The 25,079-nt window shown below is 35.7% G+C and overlaps 1 protein-coding gene across 13 annotated transcripts in view; it reads right to left on the bottom strand.

Moving 5' to 3' along the window:
• Positions 1-25,079, bottom strand: part of CASK (calcium/calmodulin dependent serine protein kinase) — a 427,869-nt gene that overhangs the window by 330,716 nt on the left and 72,074 nt on the right. For 7 of the 13 annotated variants that reach the window (XM_012448146.2, XM_012448150.2, XM_012448151.2 and 4 more), the window contains exon 2: positions 13,425-13,537. In XM_012448146.2, the coding sequence (XP_012303569.1) occupies positions 13,425-13,537 (113 nt within the window). Of the gene's footprint in view, positions 1-13,406; positions 13,538-25,079 lie in introns of all 13 variants that reach the window. The other 6 variants (XM_012448141.2, XM_012448142.2, XM_012448153.3 and 3 more) reach the window with 1 other exon arrangement.

The raw sequence follows: 25,079 nt of genomic DNA, 5'->3' as shown, positions 1-25,079 counted from the left end.
ATTGATTTTCAAATGTTGAACCAGTTTTGCATACCTTTCATTCCTTTTTAAGGTTGAACAATAAATATTCTATTGTATGTAATATTCATTTTGTTTACTCAATCATCAGTCGATGAACATTTGGTTTGTTTCCACATTTGCCTGCTATAATTAATGCTGCAATGACTATTCATGTACCAGTTTTTGTGTGTAGGTATGTTTTCAAGACTTTTGGGTAAGTACCTAGGAGAAGAATTGCTATAGGGTACTCTAAGTTCAACTTTTGAGGAACTGTCAAACCTTTTCAACAGTGACATCATTTTACATTCCCAATAGAAATGTATGAGGGTTCCAAATCCTCCAAAACCTTGCCAACACATGTTACTGTTTTAGTACAGCCATTTTAGTGGGTGTGAAATGGTATCTAATCATGATTTGGATTTCCATTTTCCTAAAAGCCAATGGCACTGAGCATCCTTTCATGTGTTTATTGGCCATTTGTAAATATTATTTGAAGAAATGTCTGTTCAAATACATTATCATTTTAATCAGGTTATCTTTTTATTTATTATTGACTTTTAAGAGTTCTTTGTATATCTGAGATACTAGATTATCAAATATATGATTTGCAAATAGTTCCCCCAATGCTGTGTGTTATCTTTTTCTTTCTTTTTTTGGGGGGAGGGAGTGGGGGGACAATCTCGCTCTGTCACCCAGGCTGGACTGCAGTGGCATGATCTTGGCTCAGTGCAACCTCTGCCTCTCAGGTTCAAGCAATTCTCATGCCTCAGCCTCCTGAGTAGCTGGGAAGCTGGGATTACAGGCATGCACCACCATCCCCGGCTAATTTTTGTATTTTTGCTAGAGACAGGGTTTTGCCACGTTGGCCATGCTGGTCTCAAACTCTTAACCACAAGAGATCTACATGCCTTGGCCTCCCAAAGTGCTGAGATTATGGGCATGAGCCACTGCATCCAGCCTCTTTTTACTTTCTTGATAGTGTCTATTGAAGCGCAAAAGTTTTAAATTATGATGAATCCCATTATCTATTTTTTTCTTTGGTTGCTTATGCTTTAGGTGTAATAATAAAGAATCCATTACTTAATCCAAGGTCATAAAGATTTATGCTTAAGTTTTCTTTTAAAACTTCATGGTGTTAACTCATACATTTGAATCTCTGATCTACTCTGAATTAATTTTTGTATATGGTGTGGGGTACAGGTCCACCTTCATGCTTTTGCATGTCAGCATCCAGTTGTTCTGATACCACTGTTTTGAAGAAACTATTCTTTCTCCATTGAATTGTACTGGCACCACTGTTGAAAATCATTTGACTGTGAATATATGGATGTACTACTGGACTCTTAATTCAATTTCATTAATCTACATGTCTATCCTTATGCCAGGATTATACTATGTGTATTAATATAGCTTTAAAGAAAATTCTGGGCTGGGCACAGTGGCTCAGGCCTGTAATTTCAGCACTTTGGGAGGCCGAGGTGGGTTGATCATCTGAGATCAGGAGTATAAGACCAGCCTGGCCAACATGGTGAAACTCCATCTCTACTAATAATACAAAAAAATTAGCCAGGTGTGGTAGCACATACCTGTAATACCAGCTACTCAGGAAGCTGAGGCATGAGAATTGCCTGAACCTGGGAGGTGGAGATTGCAGTGAGCTGAGATAGTGCCATTGCACTCCAGCCTGGGTGATGAGCGAAACTCCATCTCCAAAAAAAAAATTCTGAAATTGAAAAATCTGAGTACTCCAACTTTGTCATTTGTTTTTCAGGATTGTTAAGGCTATTCAGGGTACCTTGCTTTTCCATGTAAATTTTTAGATCAGTTTGTCCATTTTTACAAAAAGCGCCAACAGAAATTTTGATAGAGATAGCACTGAATCTACAGATCAATTTGGGAAAAATTGCCACTTTAATATTAAGTCTTCTAATGGACAAACATGAGAGACCTGACCATTTACTTAGGACTTCTTTAGTTTTTCTCAACAATATTTATAGTTTTCCATTTCTTTTTTTTTTTCTCTTTTTTCTTTTTTTTTTTTTATTGCATTTTAAGTTTTGGGGTACATGTGAAAAACATGCAAAGTTGTTGCATAGGTGCATTCATGGCAGTGTGATTTGCTGCCTCCCTCCCCCTCACCCATATCTGGCATTTCTCCCCTTGCTATCCCTCCCCAACTCCCCCCCCCGCTGTCCCCCACACTCTCCCGCAACAGACTCCCGTGTATAGTGCTCCCCTCCCTGTGTCCATGTGTTCTCCTTGCACTTGCTTGGTTAAATATCTTCCTAAGTATTTTATTCTCTTTGATGCTATGGTAAGTGGAACTGCTTTCTTAACTTCATTTTTAGATTTTTCACTGCTTGTGTATAGAAATACAATTGCTTTTTGTATATTGATCTTGTATCCTGCAACCTTGCTAAGGTCACTTATTACATCTAAGTATTTTTGTGAATTTCTTTGGATTTTCACATATACATGATAATGTTATATTCAAATAGAGGGCACTTTAAGTCTTCCTTTTCAATCTGGATGCTTTTTATTTCTGTTTCTTGCGTAATTGCCCTGGCTCAAATTTTTAGCACAATGTTAAATAAACATGTTGAGAACAGATATTCTTATCTTATTCCTGATCTTAGGAGGAAAGTATTATCTTAAAACATTAAATATAAAGCTAGACTTTGGTATTTCTTAGATGCCTTTTAAAAGGTTAGTTCCCTTCCATTTGTAGTTTGTTGAGTGTTTTTATCATGAAAGTGGGTTGAATTTTGTTAAATGCTTTTTGTCTGTTGAGATGACCATGTGACTATTGTTCATTTTTCTATTAATAAGGTATATTACACTGATTTTTAAATGTTTAAACGAGCTTGAATATCTGTTATAATTCTACTTACTGGTGGTACTTAAAAAATCCTTATTGAGGTATAATTAACTTATCATACAATTTGCCCACAAAGTTTACAATTTAATGGATTTTAGCATATTCACAATCATGCAACCATTACTGTGCTCAAATTTTGAACATTTAATCACTTCAAGAAGAAATCTCATACCCATTACGAGACACTTCCCATCTCATCTTTCTCCATATCCTGGGCAACTATTAATTAACTTTCTTCTGTTCCGATAGATTTGCGTATTCTGGACATTTCACATGAATAGGATATATGTAATTTCTTGTGACTTGCTTCTTTCGCTTAACACAACGTATTCAAGGTTCCTTCATGTTGCAGCTTATATCAGTATGTCATTCCTTTTTATGGTTGAAAAAAAATCCATTGTATGGCTATGCCATATTTTGTTTATACATTAATTAGTTGGTAAACATTTGGGTTCTACCTTTCAGCTATTATGAATAATGCTGCTATGAACATTCATATTCAAGGTTTTATCTGGATATATGTTTTATTTCTCTTAGGCATATGCCAAGGAGTGAAATGCCTGGGTCATATAATCTTAGATTTAACTTTCTGAAGAACTATAAAACATTTTTTAAATTGTTAAACTCAGTTTGATAGTATTTTCTTGAGAATGTATGTGTTTATACTCATAAGGGATATTGGTCCTTTCTTGCAGTGTCTTTGTCTGGTTTTGGTATTTTGGTATCAGGGTATTGCAGGCCTTATAGAAAAATTTGATTAGTGTTCCCTCTCTTATTTTTCAGAAATATGTGTTAAGAAATTATATGAATTCTATAAACATACAGTAGAATTCACCATTAAGCTATCTGAACCTGGGCTTTTCTTTATGGGAAAATAAGAAATAGACATAGCAGTCTATTTCTTATTATAGGTTTATTCAGGTCTTCTAGTTCTTCTTGAGTCAGTTTTGGTAGTCTGCCTCTTTATAGGAATTAGTTCATTTCATATAGGTTATCTAATTAAGTGGCATACAATTTTTCAGCATATTCTCTTATAATCCTTTTCATTTTTGTAATGTCAGTAGTAATGTCCCTTCCTTTATTATGGATTTTATTACTATGAGTTGTTTCTTTTATATTGGTCAGTTTAAAGTCTACTCAATTTTATTTTTACCTTTTCAAAGAAATAACTTTTGGTTTTATTGACTTCTTCCATTTTCTACTCTCTATGTCTCCTATAATCTTTATTACTTCCTTCTTTCTGCCTGTCAAGTTTAGTTTTGTTTTCCAGTTTCTTAAAGTGGAAGGTTAAATTATTGATTTGAGTTCTATCTTACTTTTCAAGGTAAGCATTTACAATAATAAATTTCCCTCTAATCACTGCTTTTACTGTATCTCATAAATACTGGTATGTTACATTTTTGTTTTCATTCATCTCAGAGTATTTTTTAAGTATTCTTGTAATGTCTGCTTTGACCCACTGGCTATTACATTAATTTCCACATCTTTGTGAATTTCCCAAATTTGCTTCTGTTATTGATTTCTAATTTCATTCCATTGTAGCCAGAGAAGATACTTTGTATGATTTCAAATATTTTAGAATTGACGGAGACATATTTGATGGGCTAATGCACAGTCTATCCTAGATAATGTTTTATGTGTACTCGAGAAGAATGTATCGTCTTCTGTTGTTGAGTGGAGTCTTCTACAGATGTCTGTTAGGTCTAGTTGGTTTCTAGTGTTTTCTGAATCTACCTTTTTCTTCTTTAATGATCTTCCGTTTAGTAGATGAATCCATTATTAAGTCAGGTTTTGAAGTCTCCAACTATTATTGCTGAATTCTCTATTTCTCCCTTCAATTCTGCGTTTTTCTGTTTCATGTATTTTGGAGCTTTGTTCTTAGGTGCATATACGTTTATAATTGCTAAATCTTCTCAATGGATTAATGCTGCTATTGTTATAAAATGCCCTTCTTTGTCTCTAGTAACAATTTGTTTGATTATTAAATTTCTGATGTAATTATTAAAGTCCATTTTATCTGATATTAGTAATACCCACTTCAGAGCTCTTTTGGTTACTGTTTGCATAGTATATCTTTTTCTACTCACTTCAACTTATATGTATTTTTAAAATCTAAAGTATGTCTCTTGTAGACAGCAAAAAACTACAATACCATCTCATCTGTTTTTCATCCATGTTGCCAATCTCTGCCTTGTAATTGGAATGTTTAATTCATTTATATTTAATAATATTACTGATAAGGTACAATTTATGTTTGTAATTTTACCACTGGTTTTCCGCCTTTTTTGTTCCTGTATTCCTCCAATACTGCCTCCTTTTGTGTTAAATAGATATTTTATAGTGTTCTATTTTGATTTCTTGACATCCTTTTACTATACTTCCTTTTACTACACTTAAAATAGCTTTAATCTAAAAGTTAGGCAGTAACAAATGCTGGCAAGGATGTAGAGAAAAGGTAAATCTCATACACTGTTGGAGAGAATGTAAATTAGTACAACTACTATGGAAAACAGTTTGGAGGTTCCTCAAAAAACTAAAAATAGAGCCATCAAACAATCCAGCAATCCCACTCCTAGGTATATACCCAAAAGAAAGGAAATCAGTATATTGAAGAGATACCTGCACTCCCATGTTTACTGCAGCACTATTCACAATAGCCAAGACTTGAAAGCAACCTAAGTATCCGTCAACAGATGACTGGATTAAAAAAAGTGGTACATATACACAATGGGACACTATTCAGCCATAAAGAAGAATGAGATCCTGTCATTTGCAACAACATGGATGGGACTGGAGGTCATTATGTTAAATGAAATAAGCCAGGCGAAGAAAGACAAACATTGCATGTTTTCACTTATTTGTGGGATCTAAATATTAAAATAATTGAAGTCAGGAAGACAGAGAGTAGAAGAATGGTTACCAGAGGCTGGAAAGGGTAGTTGGGGGTGGTGGTGCTGGTGAGGGATGGGGAAAGTAGGACTAGTTAGTGGGTACAAAAAATAGAAAGAATGAATAAGACCTAGTATTTGCTAGCAGAACAGGGTGACCATAGTCAAATATAATTTAATAATTTAATTGTACATTTAAAAATAACTGAAAGAGTATATTGGGATTGTTTGTAGCACAAAGGTTAAATGTTTGAAGTGATGAATACCCCCTTTACCCTGATGTGATTATTACACATTGGATGCTGTATCAAAATATCTCATGTAATCTATAAATATATACACCTACTATGTACCCATAAAAATTAAAAATTTTTTAAAAAGGATTTTTTTCTTTTTAGCATAAATGACTACTTTTAGCATTCCTTGTATGGCAAGGAAACTAGTGACAAATTCTATCAGTTTTTGTTTATCTGAAAATACCTTCATTTATCCTACATGTTTGAAATATGGTTTTGCAGGATAAAGAATTCTTGATAGATATTATTTTTCTTTCAGCACTTTGAATGTTATCCTGTTGCCTTTCAGTATCCTTGGTTTTTGAGAGAAATCTGCTCATTCAGTTCTCCTTGTTATTTTCAAGATACTCTCCTTGTCTGTAGCTTTTGACAACTTGATTATGGTGTGTTTTTGCATTTATACTACTTGGAGTTTGCTGAACTTATAGGTTCTGCAGATTTATGTTTTTCATCAAATTTAAGAAGTTTGGGCCATTATTTCTTCAAATAGTCTTTCTACTCCTTTTTCTCCTTTCCTTTTGAAGTTCTCATTATGCATATGTTGGTATGCTTGATGGTAACCCCACAGGTCTCTGAGGCTCTGCTCATTTTGCTCATTCTTTTTTCTTTCTGTTCTGGAGACTAGATAATTTCAATGAACCTATCTTTGCGTCTTCTGGGTCTGATTCTTTATTCTGCCTGCTCATATATGCTGCTGAGCCTCTTTGGTTATTGTATTTTTCAATTCCAGATTTTTGATTTGATTTTCTCTTTTTGTTTTTTATAGTTTCCTTTTTTTTTTAATTGTATTTTAGGTTCCGGGGTACATGTGCAGATCATGCAGGGTTGTTGCATAGGTGCAAACATAACTAGGTGGTTTCCTGCATCCATTCCCCCTTCATCTATATCCAGCATTTCTCTCCATGTTATCCCTCCCCACCCTCCCCACCCCCGCTGCCCCTTCCCTAGTCCCCTCCAACTGACCCCAGTGTGTGATGCTCCTCTCCCTGAGTCCACGTGTTCTCACTGTTCAACACCCACCTATGAATGAGAACATGCGTTATTTGGTTTTCTGTTCTTGTGTCAGTTTGCTGAGAATGATGGTTTCCAGATTCATCCAAGTCCCTACAAAGGACATGAACTCATCACTTTTTTGGTTGTGTAGTATTCCATGGTATATACGTGCCACATTTTCTTTGTCCAGTCTATCACTGATGGGCATCTGGGTTGGTTCCAGGTCTTTGCTATTGTATACAGTGCTGCAATGAACATACGTGTGCATGTGTCTTTATAGTAGAACGATTTATAATCCTTTGGGTATATACCCAGTAATGGGATTGCTGGGTCAAGTGGAATTTCTATTTCTAGTTCCTTGAGGAATCTCCACATGTTTTTCACAATGGTTGAACTAATTTACACTCCCACCAACAATGTAAGAGTGTTCTTATTTCTCCACATCCTCTCCAGCATCTGTTGTCTGTTTTTATAGTTTCTATCTCATTATTGATACTTTCTATTTGGTAACTCTTTTTCTAGTAAGTCCAACATCTAGGTTTGCTCAGGAACAGTTTGTATGGATTGCCTTTCCCCCCAGAGGATGAGCTATATTTTATTTCTTTGCAAGCCTCGTAATTTTTTGAAAACTGGGTTTGTTAAATGATGCTATGTGTCAACTCTAAAAATCAGAATCTCCTCTTCTGCAGGATTTATTGTTGCTATTTATTGTTGCTCCTGCTCTTTGCTTAGTGATTTTTTTGGGGAAATTCTGTAGTCTGTATTCTTTTTTAATGTGTGGTCACTTAAGTCTCTGCTTGTTTAGCTTAGTCTTTGCTCAAGTGTTTTGTGGATGTGTAGGGCATTCCTTTAACACTCAGTCAGGGAGTTCACATGTCTACCTTATCATTCAATTCCTGTTTGCATAGCCTGAAACTCAGCTAGAGATGAGAAATTAAGGCCTTCTTAGATTTTTTCTGAGCATGTTCATAGGCCTATATATGAGTATGGCTTTCTTAACATATTATTTTCTAAAGAATATGTTGTAGCTTTTTCAAAGCCTCTATGGGCATCCAATGTCCCCAGTTTTTTGTTTTAAGCTTTTATGTTAGTTTTTTGTTTGCCCCAGCTGTTGTTATCTATGCCTCAGGTAGCAATGAAATTAAACAACTACCTCTAAAAGTTTTTGGCAAATGCCCCCAGAGGAAATGTTTTTTGCACTGGGTGATTTCTGAGTCAGGCCAATTAAAGATAGTCTTGCAAGAGGGGTTGCTATAGTTGGGATGTTTGTCCCCTGAAACCTCATGTTGAAGTCTGATCCCCAGTGTTGGAGGTGGGGGCCCAATGGAACTGTCTGGGTCATGGGTTGATCCCTCATGAATGCCTTGGTGCCATCCTGGCAATAACGAGTGAGTTCTCACTGTTAGTTACCATGAGAGCTGGTTGTTAAAAACAACCTACTACCTCCCATTTCTCTCCTGCTTCCTCTCTTGCCAGGTAATCTCTGTACACACTGGTTCCCCTTCCCCTTCCACCAGGATTGTAAGTGTCCTAAAGCCCTCACCAGAAGCAGATGCTAGTGTTGTGCTTCTTGTATAGCCTGCAGAACCATGAGTCAAATAAACCTCTTTTCTTTATAAATTACCCACTCTCAGGTATTCCTATATAGAAACACAAATGAACTAAGACAAGTCTTCCAGGGAACTACCAGACAAGTAAAAAAATGACAATATTCTGGGAATGAGGCCTTGGAGGAGCTCCATTCCCATTCAGCCTCCTTTGATGGCTGTCAACTTGCTGATTTTCATGAATGTGAACTGTTTATTTTCAAGGTTACTACAGAACTAGAAGAGAAGGGGATGCAAATGGGAAAAATTATTATATAATGCTATGAAATTCACTGTTCTTACCAAGAATCAGTCAGTTTTCTTGAATAAATTATTCCTGGATAGCTGTAGGCCTTTGATCAATTTCCAGAGCCCTGAAAAAGTTGATTCTGACATTTGTCAGTTTTCTCAGTTTTTTAAAAATGAAGGTGAGAACTGTCAACAGTCCTTACTTCTTCAGTTTCACTGATATCACCTACTATCTGGGACTTTAGAATGATATATTCTTGAAAACTAAGCAAACTAGAACCCAAAATATAACAACTTATAACAATCCCAAATAAAAATTGCTAATTTTGGACTTTTTTTGTTGTTGTTGTTGTTGGGACTGAGTTTTGCTCTTGTTACCCAGGCTGGAGTGCAATGGCGCGATCTCGGCTCACCGCAACCTCCGTCTCCTGGGTTCAAGCAATTCTCCTGCCTCAGCCTCCCGGGTAGCTGGGACTACAGGCGTGCGCCACCATGCCCAGCTAATTTTTGTATTTTTTAGTAGAGACGGGGTTTCACCTTGTTGACCACGATGGTCTCTATCTCTTGACCTCATGATCTACCTGCCTCAGCCTCCCGAAGTGCTGGGATTATAGGCGTGAGCCACCACGCCCAGCCAATTTTGGACTTTTACAATAAACCATAAAAAATGAGTCCTATCAAGAACCCAGAACTTTGATAATTTGGTTTCCAATTTTATATATCTTACTTTCCTTTAGTTTCCTTATTATTATTTGTCTGAATAATTTTGATACCTACTTTTAAAACAAAAAGTCTAATTTAATTAGTGGCTCAGCAAAGTAAGAGACAAAAAGTATATTAATTAAAAATTCAAGATAATAATCTAGGAAACTCATTAATGGAAGTTGTATACATAAGCAAAAAATTTCCCACAATCAGAAGTCATATCCTAATATAAATTCATCCAGCTTTCATTTAATAGAAATTTCTTATTCCTCTGAAGTTCATAAGCATTAATTTCATTTTTTCATACATGTGAAAGGAGAAATTATAAACCATTTAGGAATAATATGCCGTTTTAGGAATCTAATAAGAGCTATGAACTCTCTAAAAAAAAAACCATAATTCTGCTTACAATTTCAAGGGATTATTGAATATCTGGCAACCTGCAAGTTAAGAAGCCCCATAAAATAAAAATTAAGATTTTGATGGCAAAAATAGAGAACAGATATTTAAAAACATCTCATCTTTTATGAAATATCTCATCTTTAGCTTCATCAATTATAATATCTCATCTTCATTAGCACAATGAGAATTTAAAATATTAAAACATGTACAGGTGGCCTCCAACAAATCAACACATTTCATTTCAAAAGTAAATTGGTGGGCTGGGAGTGGAGGCTCAGGCCTGTAATCCCCACACTTTGGGAGGCCAAGGTGGGCAGATCACTTGAGCTCAGGAGTTTGAGATCAGCCTGAACAACACGGCAAAACCTCATCTCTACAAAAAATACAAAAAATTAGCTGGGTGTGGTGGCGCATGCCTGTAGTCCCAGCTACTAAGGAGGCTGAGGTGGGAGGATAACCTGAGCCCAGGGAGGTCAAGGCTGCAATGAGCCATGATTGCACCACTGCACTCTGGCCTGGGTAACAGAGAGAGACCCCATCTCAAAAAAAATAATTTGTAAATTATTTACTTAGAATTTATTACACATTGTTTTCCTAATAAAAACCATGTTATAAACAATGGTTCGAGACAATTGAAATGTAGGTCCCTTAAGGGTAGGGGCGCTTTTTATTTATTGTTTGCATTATAATGACCTATCCAAATAAACAGCATATGGTAGGTTCTTAGGTAACCCTTTAAAGACCTATTTCGCTCAATAATGTATTTGAATACAAGTGTGCTAGAAAAACAAGAAAAATAAATTGAGGTAATAACAAAGAGAAAACAAACCACTAAGCCAAAAATAAAATAATAAAATGAAAAAAAGGAAAGAATAAAGAATAAAATAGATTTTTAATTAATTGTTGTTTAAGAGGTAAGTTTATTTGGGAAAGAATGTAATGGTAAATATAGCTATTTCTAGATATTATTTGAACTTATGGATTCCTTTTTACTGTGTTAAATTTTACTTCAAAATATGTGTCTTCTTATATAGCATCTCCTTCTATGCAAAGTCATGAATGAGGTCATTTTTGGACCCTAACAATTTGCAAATGGACCAGAAGAGCAGAGGAGTTAAGATGTGTTACCTATAGTGATTGGAAAAGGGTTGAAAGAAGTTGAGGGAGGGGAAGCACTGTTCATAGAGACTTTATATAATAAAAAATTTACTCTTTATGAAACATATTATATATCTTATAATAAAATGTGTCCAAGTTAGAATCAAGAAAGCTAGTGTGAACATGAGCAATAGAGGGTAGGGGAATCCCACTGCAAAAAAGGTAGAGGTGGTGGAGATGGAATTTTGATTCTGTTTCCTAACTTTATACTGAGTTGTTGTGCTAAAGAAGATGTAAAATCTTAATTCTGGTGCCATAAATATAAAGGGCCAATTGCATATTTTCACTTGACTACTATTAAGCTCTGACCAAAATCAGATAAAGTCATGAGTAATATCCAGAATCCAACTGGATGTCATTTAATATCTATACATTGTGGTCCTACCATACAGGATGGATATGAAAAGAGTACAGGATTCTGTTAAGTTCAAGAAGCCTTAAGAGTCTGAGGGATCAATAGAATGGCTGGCTTTGTCTTTAGAATAGGACTTGAAGACATTTATATAGCCAAAGCAATGGCAAAGCAATGAAGGAGTGAGCTACAACTTCAGTGATACGCTCCCGTATATTATATTAAATGAAGACAGGACTTAATCCCAGGTATATGAACTATATACTAAGTCTTCTCCCCTTTTGTAAATTTGGAGTTTGACTCCCTGACCCAGGTGACAACAGACAGAGATTCAGCTTGGCATTCTGGGTCTGTAGCTCAAGAGAGCTGGCTGAAGAAATCAATAAACAACCTGAGCCAATGAGAAGATAAGTAATTATTTCCTGAAAAAATGTCTTTAGCCTGGAGAGATTTAGAATCTGGTACAGCAATGAGATAAGTGAAACGTCTGGTATTGATAATTTGGGGTTGAAAAAGAAGCTATTAATATTTATTTCAATTATAACAATGCTTAAGAGAATTTGGCTTATATTATTCCAATGTAATATTGGTAACTGAGTAATTGACTTAGACTTGTGATTTTAAACTGGAATCTTACTAAGTTTATAAACAGAATCAGAACATGTGTAATGAATTAGGGTTATACAAAATTACCTCAGTATTTGGTCAGACAGCAGAGGTACAGAAATATCAAATACAGAATATTAAACTTAAAGGCAGTTAAAAGTTTAAGGAAATATAATTCTGTTCTAAAACCTACTTAAAAGTTGATTTTAAATTTACATTCAAAAGCAATAATAGCCAATTCCAGAGTATAAAACCATAAAAGATAAAATCTCTAAATCTTTCATATTTTAAATATTAAAGCACCAAAACCAAATCAATTAGTTATTCTTTGTGAGTAGCAACTTCTAAGAATCTTCCACAATTATTATATGAATAATAATAATTCAAAGGGTCACAAAAGCATTTAAAAGAAAAAAAGATCTCCAGGAACAGATTAACTTGAAGCTCACAATATGTGGGCTTCTACTTCCCAAAGTAAAATAACTGAATAAAATATAAATAGGCTACACTGCCCTAGATTTTCCAATCTAAATTATCAACTGTATTGCTCTTGGGATTAAAAAGGGAAGGACTAAAGAAGGATTCATTTTTTACTTAACGTGGAAAAGTGAAAAAGTTAGTAATAGGCTAATTAGAAAAGTTAATATCATGATCAATTGTGTCATTTGAAGTATGAGCATGTACACCATAGCTACATGAAGTTATGGCTTAAAAAGCAAAAAAATAAATAACTTTAAAATGTTTGCAGACTGTATAAATATTTACACATATAAATATGGTTATCCATAATCATGTATTAAAAGTCCTAACAGTACTGATCTTTCAAATTTTAACACATATATCATATGTTACTTAAGGCAAATGTGAGATATGAATCTTTTCATTCCACTAGATCATAATCCTAAAGGTAGTAAATGATGCATTTGGAGGTAACTAAGTTTCTTCTGAATCTGCAATCATCATCTTTGCCATTATTTCACCTCCCTCCTTTCCCATCCCATGACCCACACCATAGAATTCAAAATTAGACCCTAAAAAATATATGTCCAGATTTTGCTTTCTTCCTAGTCAAAAAGCAGAGGCCCACAGAAATCGTAGATGATTTTATAACTCTGTAAATTACTCTGTTTTTCAAATATTATGTCCTAGAATTCTGACAAACTGGAATGGAGTTTAAACTGTCTCCACCCACTTCCCTCTACATCACACCCTCTGCTTCCCCACCCCCAGATGAAGGTTAGGTTGGTAAATGGATTTTGGAGATGGAATAAAGCCAGACATCAAATAACTTACTTGAAATCCATCTCTTACCTTCTGTACTTAACCCTGGACTTGATGTGAACTTGGCTACATCAACAATTTTTACAGCAAATTGTTGTCCAGTTTCTCTGTTGATACATCGTCGTACAACACTGAAGGGACCCCTATAAAACAAAAAGTCAATTTTAATTCATTGATTTTCTTAAGTTCCTGTTTCCCATTAATGTCTTACTGTTTCATTATCTACTATAGCCATACTACATAACCACAAAGCAATTCTATTTTAGACTGAAGAATTTTCAAAATAAAATTTAAGAAATATAATTTCTAGCACATTTTTCTATAATTCAAGAGGTAATAATTTAAAACATCACTAAACCATAAAAATGGACCAACAAATTTTCAATTTGCAGTAATTTTCAAAAAATTCTAAATAGTAGTTAGTCTTATGTTCAAGGCAAATAATGATTGTACAAGTCTATATAGATTATCAACATCTTAAATAAAATAAGTGAAGTCCACAGTAATGGTGGTATTATTCTGAATCAGAAACTGAAGCCATTCTTGACACTTCCCTCTCATCTTACCCACCACTTACCTAATCTTCACTAACAAATCCTACTGAGTTTATCTCAAATATCTTTTGGACCTGTCCTCTTCTCTCCATTTCCCACATCCTAACACCATCTTCTACTAGAACTACTATAAAACTTGTTTCTCCCATTCATTCTTGTAATGATTTAAAAAATGAAAATCTGATATGATATCCCTGTTTAAAATCCTAGAGAAATACAAAGTATTTGCAATATACAATCCAAGTCAAGAACCAAAATATGTAAGTAACTTCTAAATACAATAAGAAAAAAAGAAACACTCCAATAAAATCTAAGCAAAAGACTTGAACAAACACTTCATAAAAAGAAAGCCCTGCATGATTTAGTCTCCACCTCTCCAGTTTCACCTGAAACCACAGAGAAATCCTTAATGTTCCTCTAACTTCAAATTAGACTCGTTTTAAATTACCAGAGGAAAGGAAGTAATTTCTACCAGCAGAGCCACTGATCTAGCTATTTCCTTACCCAGACCTCCCAGTTGAATCAGGTGAGATGATTTAAAGATGTCAATACCAGGGAACACACACACACGCATGTGCCCACACACACACGGTTCCTTGTGATTAACAGTTATAAAAGAAATATCTGAACTCAATGAAGATAATCCAAAGATAGATTTGTGTGTTTGAATTGACTATAAAATACAGAATGCAATAGCAATGTGATTAGTTTATCTGAAGGTTAATATGGTTTAAGTCACTAAATACATGTGTATATGTATACATGCATATTTTTCCCCTCTTGGGGAGAAGGCAAACAACAAAAAAACCCACCTTCATTGGCTTTTACAGGTACTGTTAGGTGCATGTGCTCAATTAGCAGATAGAAAAAAGTTCTTCATTTACAGTACTACACTTGTGATACTGCTGGCCTTAAAGTTTGTCTTTCTTCTTTCAATTACAGGATGAACTACAAATTTAATCTTAAACATTTATCCAAGATGACATGAATGCCATCATGAGGACATCAACTATACCACAGCTTCATTATCTCTCTTTTCAAACAACCTTAAAAAGCTAACCTGGAAGGAAAAGAAATGGTAATAATGTATCTATCAGAACTCTATAGAAAGAGGATCCTTTTGATAGTCTCTCTCAAAACTGTTCTAAGATTTTCCTCTGTGGGAAGACAATATTACAAAGTGAGGCAGGATTCCCACAATCGTTTTCATTCTCAACCTGGATGTCTTACTTATGATTACTTATCCTGACAATAGCAAGCAATTTCAGAAAATACTTCATGTAATTGGTTTTTGTCCACACATAAACCCTCGGGACTCTATTTATGTATACATTTGTATAGTCTACTTCAATTCACTATATCTTTTTGGAAACTTCCCGAGATTTATACATGGGGTTGATTGTTCATGTTCAATCGAGTCAATACTTTTTCCTGCTTGAACAAAGGTGAGGAAGAAAGCATACCTTCTCCCTTCTTTTCTTTTAGTAACAATAAAATTAATAGAGGTAGGGAGAAGAGAGAATACTTAAGACAACAAAACACAAACTTGTTTTCCTTTTTAAATTATACTTTAATATACTTTCTGAGGTGCATGTGCAGAATGTGCAGGTTTGTTACATAGGTATACACGTGCCATGGTGGTTTGCTGCACCCATCAATACGTCATCTACATTAAGTATTTCTCCTAATGCTATCCCTCCAGTAGCCCCCCCACCCCCTGGCAGGCCCCGGTGTGTGATGTTCCCCTCCCTGTGTCCATATGTTCTCATTTAAAACATAAACTTTAAAAAATCTGTCAATAAAAATCAAATCAAATCCCCAATTCTTTAATTTTATAATACGAGGCAAAGAAGATAATTATATCTGTGAATTACTGAGGATCTGAAGACATGTTACAAGTACAGCATTTTAAAGGTCTGTCCATCAATGACATCCAGGGGGTTAACAAAGGTAAACCAAATTTAACACCCTAAAAAGATACCAAAATATATTTTGAGGTTTTTGTGATTTAACCCATTAACTGGAAACTCAGCTGAAACTGAAAAAAATTTAAAATTCGGCTTGGTTTCCCATCTTTTTTTTTTTTTTTTTTTTTTGAGACGGAGTCTCGCTCTTTTTACCCAGGCTGGAGTGCAATGGCGCGATCTCGGCTCGCCGCAACCTCCGCCTCCTGGGTTCAGGCAATTCTCCTTCCTCAGCCTCCTGAGTAGCTGGGATTACAGGCACGCACCACCGTGCCCAGCTAATTTTTTTGTATTAGTAGAGACGGGGTTTCACAATGTTGACCAGGATGGTCTCGATCTCTTGACCTCGTGATCCACCCGCCTCGGCCTCCCAAGGTTTCCCATCTTAAAAGGGAGGAGTGATAAAGTAGTGTAACACACCTACTATATTACACTTATTACTTATACTTGGATGACAGTTTAGGGAACATAAAAAATTCAGGAGGCATAGGTTTCAGTCTGGCCTGTACCTTTTACTGATGTTTGAAATTTCACCCTTAAAAATTTAAATCTAAGGTACAGTCAATTCTTGAATGTGGTGGAAAATATTGGTAGAGATAGTCATAAGCCATCATCATAAACAACTATCTTTCTCATATTTCTACTAATTATGACCACAGTATTAATAGAAATGGAATAAGATCATTGATGGCATTTCAGATTTAATGGAATATATTGAAATATATATTCTTTATTCAACTCTTTTCAAATTAGGAATATTGATTGGGATGGTAACACAAGGTTCTACTTGAGGCAGATGGCTGCTAACAGCAGTCTATGTTTTTAAGCAAAAGGTCAATTAAACCAGAATATGTCAAAAGTGAATACTGCTATAATATTCACTAAGGTTTCGAAAAGAATACAACTGTGTCCTTATGCAGACACAGAATAGTATCTTCTAGTTTTCATCTTTGGGAATAAAACCTAAGTCTAGGAAATAATTCTGATAACAAAGGTAAATATATCAAAAAAAAAAAGACTAGAATTAAATGAAATTATGCTAGAATATAGTATGTTGGTTTCCAGGATCATGGGATAGATTGAGCACAATGTATCTAATTTATTTCTCAATCCAAACGCCACTAAAATGATATCAAAGGGGTTTTAAAAAAGGATTGGGAGAACAAGAGAGGAGATAATAGTAATAATTAAATTTGGAAGGCAAGAAAGCAGATGGAGAGTGGTAATGGACTTAGCAGACTTGGGAAAGCTGAACTGCAAAGAGAAAATAAGGGCAGTTCAAAACCAAACCCATCTATACAGTAGAGTCCTCAAGAAACTCACAAAAGGGTTCCAGATAACTCTGGAATTGGAAGGGAAGAGAGGGTGGAGTTAAAATAACAAGGTTTGAATGAAATGCATTAGAGAAGCAGTTAGAGCCCTAGGTGGTCTCCTCTACTTCATACCATGGATAACTGCTGCTCCCTCATCCCAACAGGTTCATTCTCTGGAGAGGGTAAATAAAACATAGGGTCTCAGAACCGGAAACACAGGCTGTTGAGGAAGTGAGTATTATATGAAAAGCAAAGGTATTACGTGGTCACATATACACTGAACGCAGACAGCCCCAATCCGTTTTTGATTAACAGGAGGAATATTGGAAGCCAGATCTTTACCCGTAAGGCAGGAGATGAAAGACTTTTCTATTGAATATCTGACTAGCTCAGAAGAAAAGACCTAAAGATAATGAAGAGGTTCTCCAAACTACTTAAAACTAGATCATCCTCCAGCGAAACCCAAAGTCAACACGTTCCACCTGCACCTTCGGAGCTCTCTTAATCAGCTTTCAGGTCCTCTATTATGGAGTTTCCAGTATCAGCACTATTAACATTTTGAGCTAGATAATTTTTTGTTGTGCAAGGATATCCAATGCATTGCAGGATGCTTAGCAACATCCCCAGCCTCTACTCACTAAATACTAGTAGCATACAATCAAAAAGGCCTCCAGATATTGCCAAATGTCCTCCTGGGGTGGGGGAGGTTCAAATTATCCCCAGCTGAGAACCATTTCTCTATTCCTAATCATGAGTATACAACCAAGATTCCTAAGACATCTGAAGAGTCTCTAATTTGGAAGATATAACCAAAAACAAACAAAAAGAGCAACTTAGAGGAAACACACTACACAGCAAGACTTCAAATTACCATTAATATCCTCAGCATGATATCACTATTGTGAAACAAAAACCAGAAGTTTCAGAAAACTAAAAAAGAGCTCTTGAAAAACACACAGAAAAATTTATCAATAGAAGCACTGGCTGATAAATTTGGGAAAAGTAGAGCATAAATAACAAAGAAAATTGAAGGGGAAAAAGGAATAATCCAAGAAAATTTCCCAGAATTTAAATCATGAGGAGCTCAAATTAAAAGGACCCACCAAGTACTCAGCAAAATAAATTACCCATGTCCATACACATACCACTGTGAAATTTAAAATCACTGTGGACAAGGAGATTGTCAGGTTTCCAGAAGTGGGGGTAAAGATGTGCAGTGATGAAGGATGACACAGTTCACACAGAATAGCTTTGGATCTCTCAATGGCAACACCAGAAGACAATAGAGCAGCACCATCATAATCATGAAGGAAAATGATTTCTAATCTTGAATTCAACATCCAGCCAGCCCATCAATAACCATAAGGACATTTTCAGACACAAAAAAAGCTCAATAAATTACTTGCCATGCATACTTTCTGAAGAAATTATTGTAGGATGTGTTTGCCAAAACAAGAGTAGACCAATAAAAAGCATGCCTGGAGGCAGCAAATAGAAGATCCAACACAGAAGAGAGATGAAGGGAATCCCCAGGAATGCAAGGAAGGGAAATCTCAGGGTGACAGCTGTGCTTCAGGCACAGAGGACCACCAGACCAGACTGAGAGCCATCAGTTTCCCACTGCACTGATCACCTTTCTAAACTGAAAACAGAATGGGTAGATGAGCTGGATCCAGATTCTTCTGTTTTTCTTTTCCTGGCCATGGGCTGAGGAGATTTCTGCCCTTCTCTGTTGCCTAGACTAGCAGAGGACCCTAAATTTCATCCTACAGCAGCGCCTGCTTTGACCTATTCCTGAGAACTGGAGGCAGGCATCAGGGAGCTGAAGAGCAGGAAACGCAGGGCAGCCATTACCCCACACCAAATTCTTGCTGGGTGCTCAGTACCTCCCCCTAACCTGCACTACAGTGGAGATGTCCTGCCTGTGAAGAGCCCCTTGTCTTGGGACTTATTTGTATGTGACCTTGAAAACCAACTTCCCAGAATGGCCTCCTAACCACTCTCAGAACATCTGAAGCCAGACTGTGAACAAGAGCTTGTTCAGCTTCTCTTCTCCTTAATGTCTTCATACAATAGTGGTAATATTGGTCTTTCTTTACCCAGCTAAGTTTGTGTTTGCTACTCAGTTCTAAAAGACTAAACAATATACTCCTTAGAGATACAAACATGGGGGTAAAGCTATAAAGAGAATTTTTAAAAAGATTAATATAAAAGGCAGGATAATGGTTTGAGGGAGCGGGGGTTGTGATTAGGAAGGAGCACAAGGGGCTTTTGAAGGCACTTCAAGAAAACACTGCATCTCAAACACAATAAAGTCAATATGAATTGTCAAGTTGTAATTTTATATCTAATGAAATAAATTTAAAATAACACTTTGAGTTGCTACATATAAACTTTGGAGTTACAGCTATAATATAAAATTTTCACCCTATGAGAGGTCTATAAACAAAAACACATCATATCTCAGGAAACCTTTAATAAATGGGATGAAATTTTTGTCCATATCACAGGCCTAGAAGCCCTATTACATTTATAATGAATTGTGCAATGTACCACAAGATATGTAGGAAAACTGTGAATGATTTAAAAAAAAGGCAAAGGAGGGGAAAGTGAAGGCCAAGAACAAAGTTTTACACACATATACACAAAACACACACACAAAGTTGATATACAGCTGATCCTCATTATTCGCAGAGTGCAAGTTTGCAAATTCACCTACTTGGTAAAATTCACTTATAACCCCCAAATTAATCATCATGGCACTTTCAGTCATTTACAGACACACATGTAATGGTGAAAAATTTGAGTCACCCAATGTGCATGATGCCAGCTGAGGGCAAACAAGATGATGCTCTTTTTGTTTCAGCTCTCATACCATCAACAAGTGATCTTTCTTTTCAAAGTCTATTTAGAGCATTTTTTTGCATTTTGTGCTCTTTCTTGGTGATTTTGCTGTACGATGGTCACCAAACATAATGCTGAAAGGACTGTCTAGTGTTCCTAAGCACAACAAGGCTGTGATGTGCCTTATGGGGAAAATAAGTGTGTTAGAGAAACTTCCTTCAGGCATGAGTTATAACAACGTTGGCTGTGAGTTCAATGTTAATGAATCAACAGTATACATTAAATGCAGTATCTTTAAACAGAAGCACACATAAAACAAGGTTATGTATTGATTGGCTGATGAAAATGTTGTAACCAGAGGCCTGAAGGAACTCAACTGTGTATTTTCCCTAGGAACAATGGTTCAGTATTGGTTCATTCAGCGTTCAGGTTAACTTTGTAGAACACAACTACCATGAATAATGAGAATAAACTGTATATTCACATATATACACACACACATGTATTTATATTATGTAATATATATTTATAATATGAAATGTTATATTTATGTGTGTATTCATATTAAAATATAAACTCAGTGAGTACCTCATACATATTAAGCCCTCAAAAAATATTTGGTGAATGTTATGAGAAAAATGACAAACTAGAAATGAATAAGCCACTGATACATTTATTAAATAATACAATTTTATGTAAGCATATAAAATTTTGAGAAAGCATGGGCTTCTAGATATTTCTCTACCCATTTTCTAAATCTGTATCTTCCTACTACTTTTTGTACAGTTCTGATGTTACGAATTACGGGACACACATGGTGGGTAGGTAAAAAGGAAACAAAGCTAAAATAAGATAATTATAAATGACAACATTAGCAGTAAGAATAAAATCTTGAAAAATACAGAGACATACAAATTTATATAAAAACTATACTGAACAAAGATAATGATGGTTTTTTCCCTTTCATTTCAACACTATTTAGTCATTGCCATTAAAGAAGAGTTTATGCATATAATTTCATCAATAAATCCTTTCCTTGTCTTCCTGTGCTTCATGATAGCAGTAAGGGAACAGACATGCTTTCCTGACACTTTTTCTCTTTAAAGCTTCTGGTACCCATCCCCAGCTCCAATACACATGCTTACATACATTCACAAAGCTGAGTTGCTTTAGGTACAGTGATTAAACTGAAGGAAAAAAAGTTTTCTTACTCATTGCTACTGCAAAAAACACACATGAAGTGGAAATTTATTAAAATCAAAGTCTCAGAAACTGTTGCCTAAATGTTAACAATTAAAGACCTGACAAAGGAATTAAGCTCAGTATGATTCAGATCATTCCTTGAAAATAGAAGGGGGAGGCTTATTTGAAACAGCTAGCAATGAATCTCCAATAAGCTAATGGAACAAATCTAGCTCACCTGTCAAAGCTGAGCAATTCACAGAGTTAAGACTAGTATTTACTAACTCAGTACTTATATTGGCATAATTAGTACCTCTGTCACACCTTGATACTTCAGTGAAGTTTAGTAGACTTCACTTTAGATTTCATGAAGTACACCATCTTCTGGTCTGAGTCTACATATTATACACTCATCATTTACTACTTTTATGAGAGGACTGCTGGTCATATAGGGCAATTCTGCTCAAAGCAAAGGTTCTGGAAAATATAATTGGTGCATGTGTGTGTGAGAAGGGTTGGGGTTAGAGCCAATGTAGAGGGACATCGATTCTAGGTATTTGTTAGCTCGTACTTGATGGAGGATATATCAAGAACTATTAACAGAGAAGAAAAAAGATTTTTATAACATAACAAATGGGAAGAAGGAGATTAGACATGGATGGAAAGAAGCAAGAAAACATATGAAGATAAACACATTACAAAGTGAGAATTCTGACTTCGTTATACACTTTAGGCAATCTTAGCCAACTCACAAATAGATATTAAAGCAGTGAGATTTAAAAAATTCTCTTGACATTTGCACATTTTATCTTACTTACCTCACTTCCCCAATGGAAATAAGATAAAGAATAAGCAAGAAAAAAAGATTAATAAAGCAATTCTTGTCCTCAGGCAACTATGAGTTTTAAAAATCTGCAGATAGCATGGTACTCAGGGAAGGCCTCTATGACACAGGGACATCCTGGAGGGCTTGGAACCATGAATAGGAGTTTTTTGGGCTAAGCAGGGAAAGGAGAGGATTCCAGAGATAAGTAATAGCCTGTGCAATGGCCTAGAGCCAAGTCAAAACACAGTGTCCGGCTGGGTGCAGTGGCTTATGCCTGTAATCCCAGCACTTTGGGAGGCTGAGGCGGGCAGATCACTTGAGGCCAGGAGTTCAAGACCAGCCTGGCCAACATGGTGAAACACTGTCTCTACTAAAAATACAAAATTTGGCCAGGTATGGTGGTACACACCTGTAATCCCAGCTACTTGGGAGGCTAAGACAGGAGAATCACTTGAACCCGGGAGGGGGAGGTTGCAGTGAGCAGAGATCATGCCACTACACTCCAGCCTGGGCAACAGAGCGAGACTGTTTCAAGAAAGAAAACAAACATACAAAAAAAACACAGTACGCGCTGGGCACTCCAAGCTATTTTGTACTGCTAGCATGAAAAACTAGAGGGTGAGAAGTGGCTGGAAAAGGAAAAGTGAGCCAAAGATCACTATGACAGAGAGTGAGAGAGACACTGGGGAGTGGGTGGGAGCCACTCAGGAAGCTATTGCATTAGCTCAAGCAAGAGGTGATAAAGTAAAGGCAACTAAGAGATACTTAAGAAAATAAATTCACAAGATAACACAGTGAATGATTAGCTAGAGGGTAGCTGGGGATGAGCTGTAAGAAAACTTACAAATTTCTGGCAACAATTACTGGGTGAATGAGAAAGGAATTAAAAGAGAAAGAACTGATAGAAAGCTGAGAAAGAAAGGAAACGCATGGCTATGTTTGGAAAATATTGGTTTCCATGGAATATCCCAGTAGAGATTTATAGAGGGCATATAAATAGGAGTATAAAGTTCAAGGAAGGGATCATGATGATGAAAACATCAACAAATGTCGTGTATAATATACCATGTCAGTTGCAAGCATGCTGCTAAGAGGTTTACATAGATTCTCATTATTTATCATAATTTATTTGTCATCGTAGCTAACATAACACCAGCCCATTTTATAGATTAGGGAACTGAGGCTAAGAGGTTGTCTGTGGTCAAACAGTTAGTGGATGTTAGAGCTAGGATAGGAGCCTAAATATATGGAACTTGAAATCTAAATTCTTAACCTCTATACTCCCTAGGTAGCACGAGTGAATGAGGTAACTGAAGCCATTGCTGCTAATGACAGCACTTAGGAATACAGAGGACAGAGCCCCAGAAAACATAAATATATCCCCAAACCCCTCCCCAAGGGATTGCTGGAAACATCCCCATAGAAAGACTATAAGAAGCCCAGAAAGGAAAAAGAAAAATTGCTAAAGGCAAGCTCTGAGGGCACAGTATCTTGTGGAAATAACAAACAGGAAGGCCTAGCAGGGTCTGCCCTAAACAGAAACACTCCTCTTAAGGCTGGTGCAAGAAAACCATAACTTTCATTTTTATGTTAAGAGCTATGCATTCACATTTTGCTATTTTCTAAATGCGGGCCTATATATCAGAAATTGGCCCAATGAAAATATTTAGTAGAGAAACAACTTTTTTGAAACTCACTCCTGAGCTTTTTCTCCTCCTCTTCGCTCCTCCTTCTCTACTAGTGCTCATGAACCTAATTACTTTTAACTAGCACCTAGCGTTATCACAATTGTCAAATTCTCTGTGCATAATCCACTCTTTGTAAATGGAAACTAATAATTATGGAAGTCTGGAAGTCTGAAATTACATTGTAAATCATATTTCTAAGGGGTGTGTTCTGTTAATATGCCACTAACATAGGTTGTTTTCCAAATGCTACATTATCCTATAACAGTATCATTGCAAGCCATTAATCACAACTCTGCAACTAAGGGGTGGAGGTTAATATCTGCACTCTGAAGTTATCCTCCTTAACAGATTTTTATTTCAGTGATACTTCTGTGGAATACTGCTAATCTCTTCTCATTTAAAATCATGTTTTAAAGATCTCCATAACCAAGTAAACCTACTTCTGAATTAAATAAGATTATCTAATTTAAATTAAATAAGCTAGTGAAAGATATTTCAAGGCCACCAATACACCTTTCTCTACTATTCATTTCAGTTGCATCAGGATTATACAAAATTGTACTGTAAAACAGAAACAAAAATGTGATTACCTAACACTCTTAAGTCAGGGTTTCCCAAACTGGCATCTTGTGGAGTCCTTAAAGAATGAAAGTTTCTCATTCAATTAAGTTTGGGAAACACCATATAAAATACCCACCTCCCGCCCCCATACTCATACTACACATTAGCAGTCCAGTCTTGTAGTTAAGAAATCTCTCTCTTCTGAAACACTCCACCCCTCATTGCCCATGTAGCATTTATTATGAGTGGACTTTGAACATGATAATCTAAATTTTAATATTTATAATAACACAAATACAAATTATGAAATTGAAATGGCTAAGAACCTTCTGATTTCAAACAACTTTTTTCTGTAACAAATATTCCCTACCCAAATATGGCATGTAAACAGTCAATTAAATTCTTATTGAGGGTAATCCAATGGTTTGCTTAGTAAAGGATGGAAAAGATTTAACTATGCAATTTAAATGCCTATTCATTAATACTCCCAAAAGTCATTTACTTTTTTACAATTGTTAATATAAGCATATTCAGCAGGCAATAATGCAACCTCTGGTCTTTTAACCAAAAAACACTTAACACAAAGGCAAAGCATGCAAAGGAAATAACCATTTACACCCAATTACTCAGCTCAGTGCAGGGCAGCAGAAAATAGGTTTTGAATCATAATTGTAGTAATCAGTTTCTAGGTCTAAAGACATAAAGTAGATGATCTGGAAAATAATTGCTTTAGAAAAAAAAAATCTGAAAATA

This window comes from Aotus nancymaae, unplaced genomic scaffold (assembly GCF_030222135.1).
Source record: "Aotus nancymaae isolate 86718 unplaced genomic scaffold, 86718_ANA_hifiasm-v0.15.2.pri h1tg000058l, whole genome shotgun sequence".
In the NCBI taxonomy this organism is placed as follows: domain Eukaryota; kingdom Metazoa; phylum Chordata; class Mammalia; order Primates; family Aotidae; genus Aotus; species Aotus nancymaae.
The sequence above is the reverse complement of the archived record's forward strand: the minus strand, read 5'-3'. Positions and strand labels throughout refer to the sequence as shown.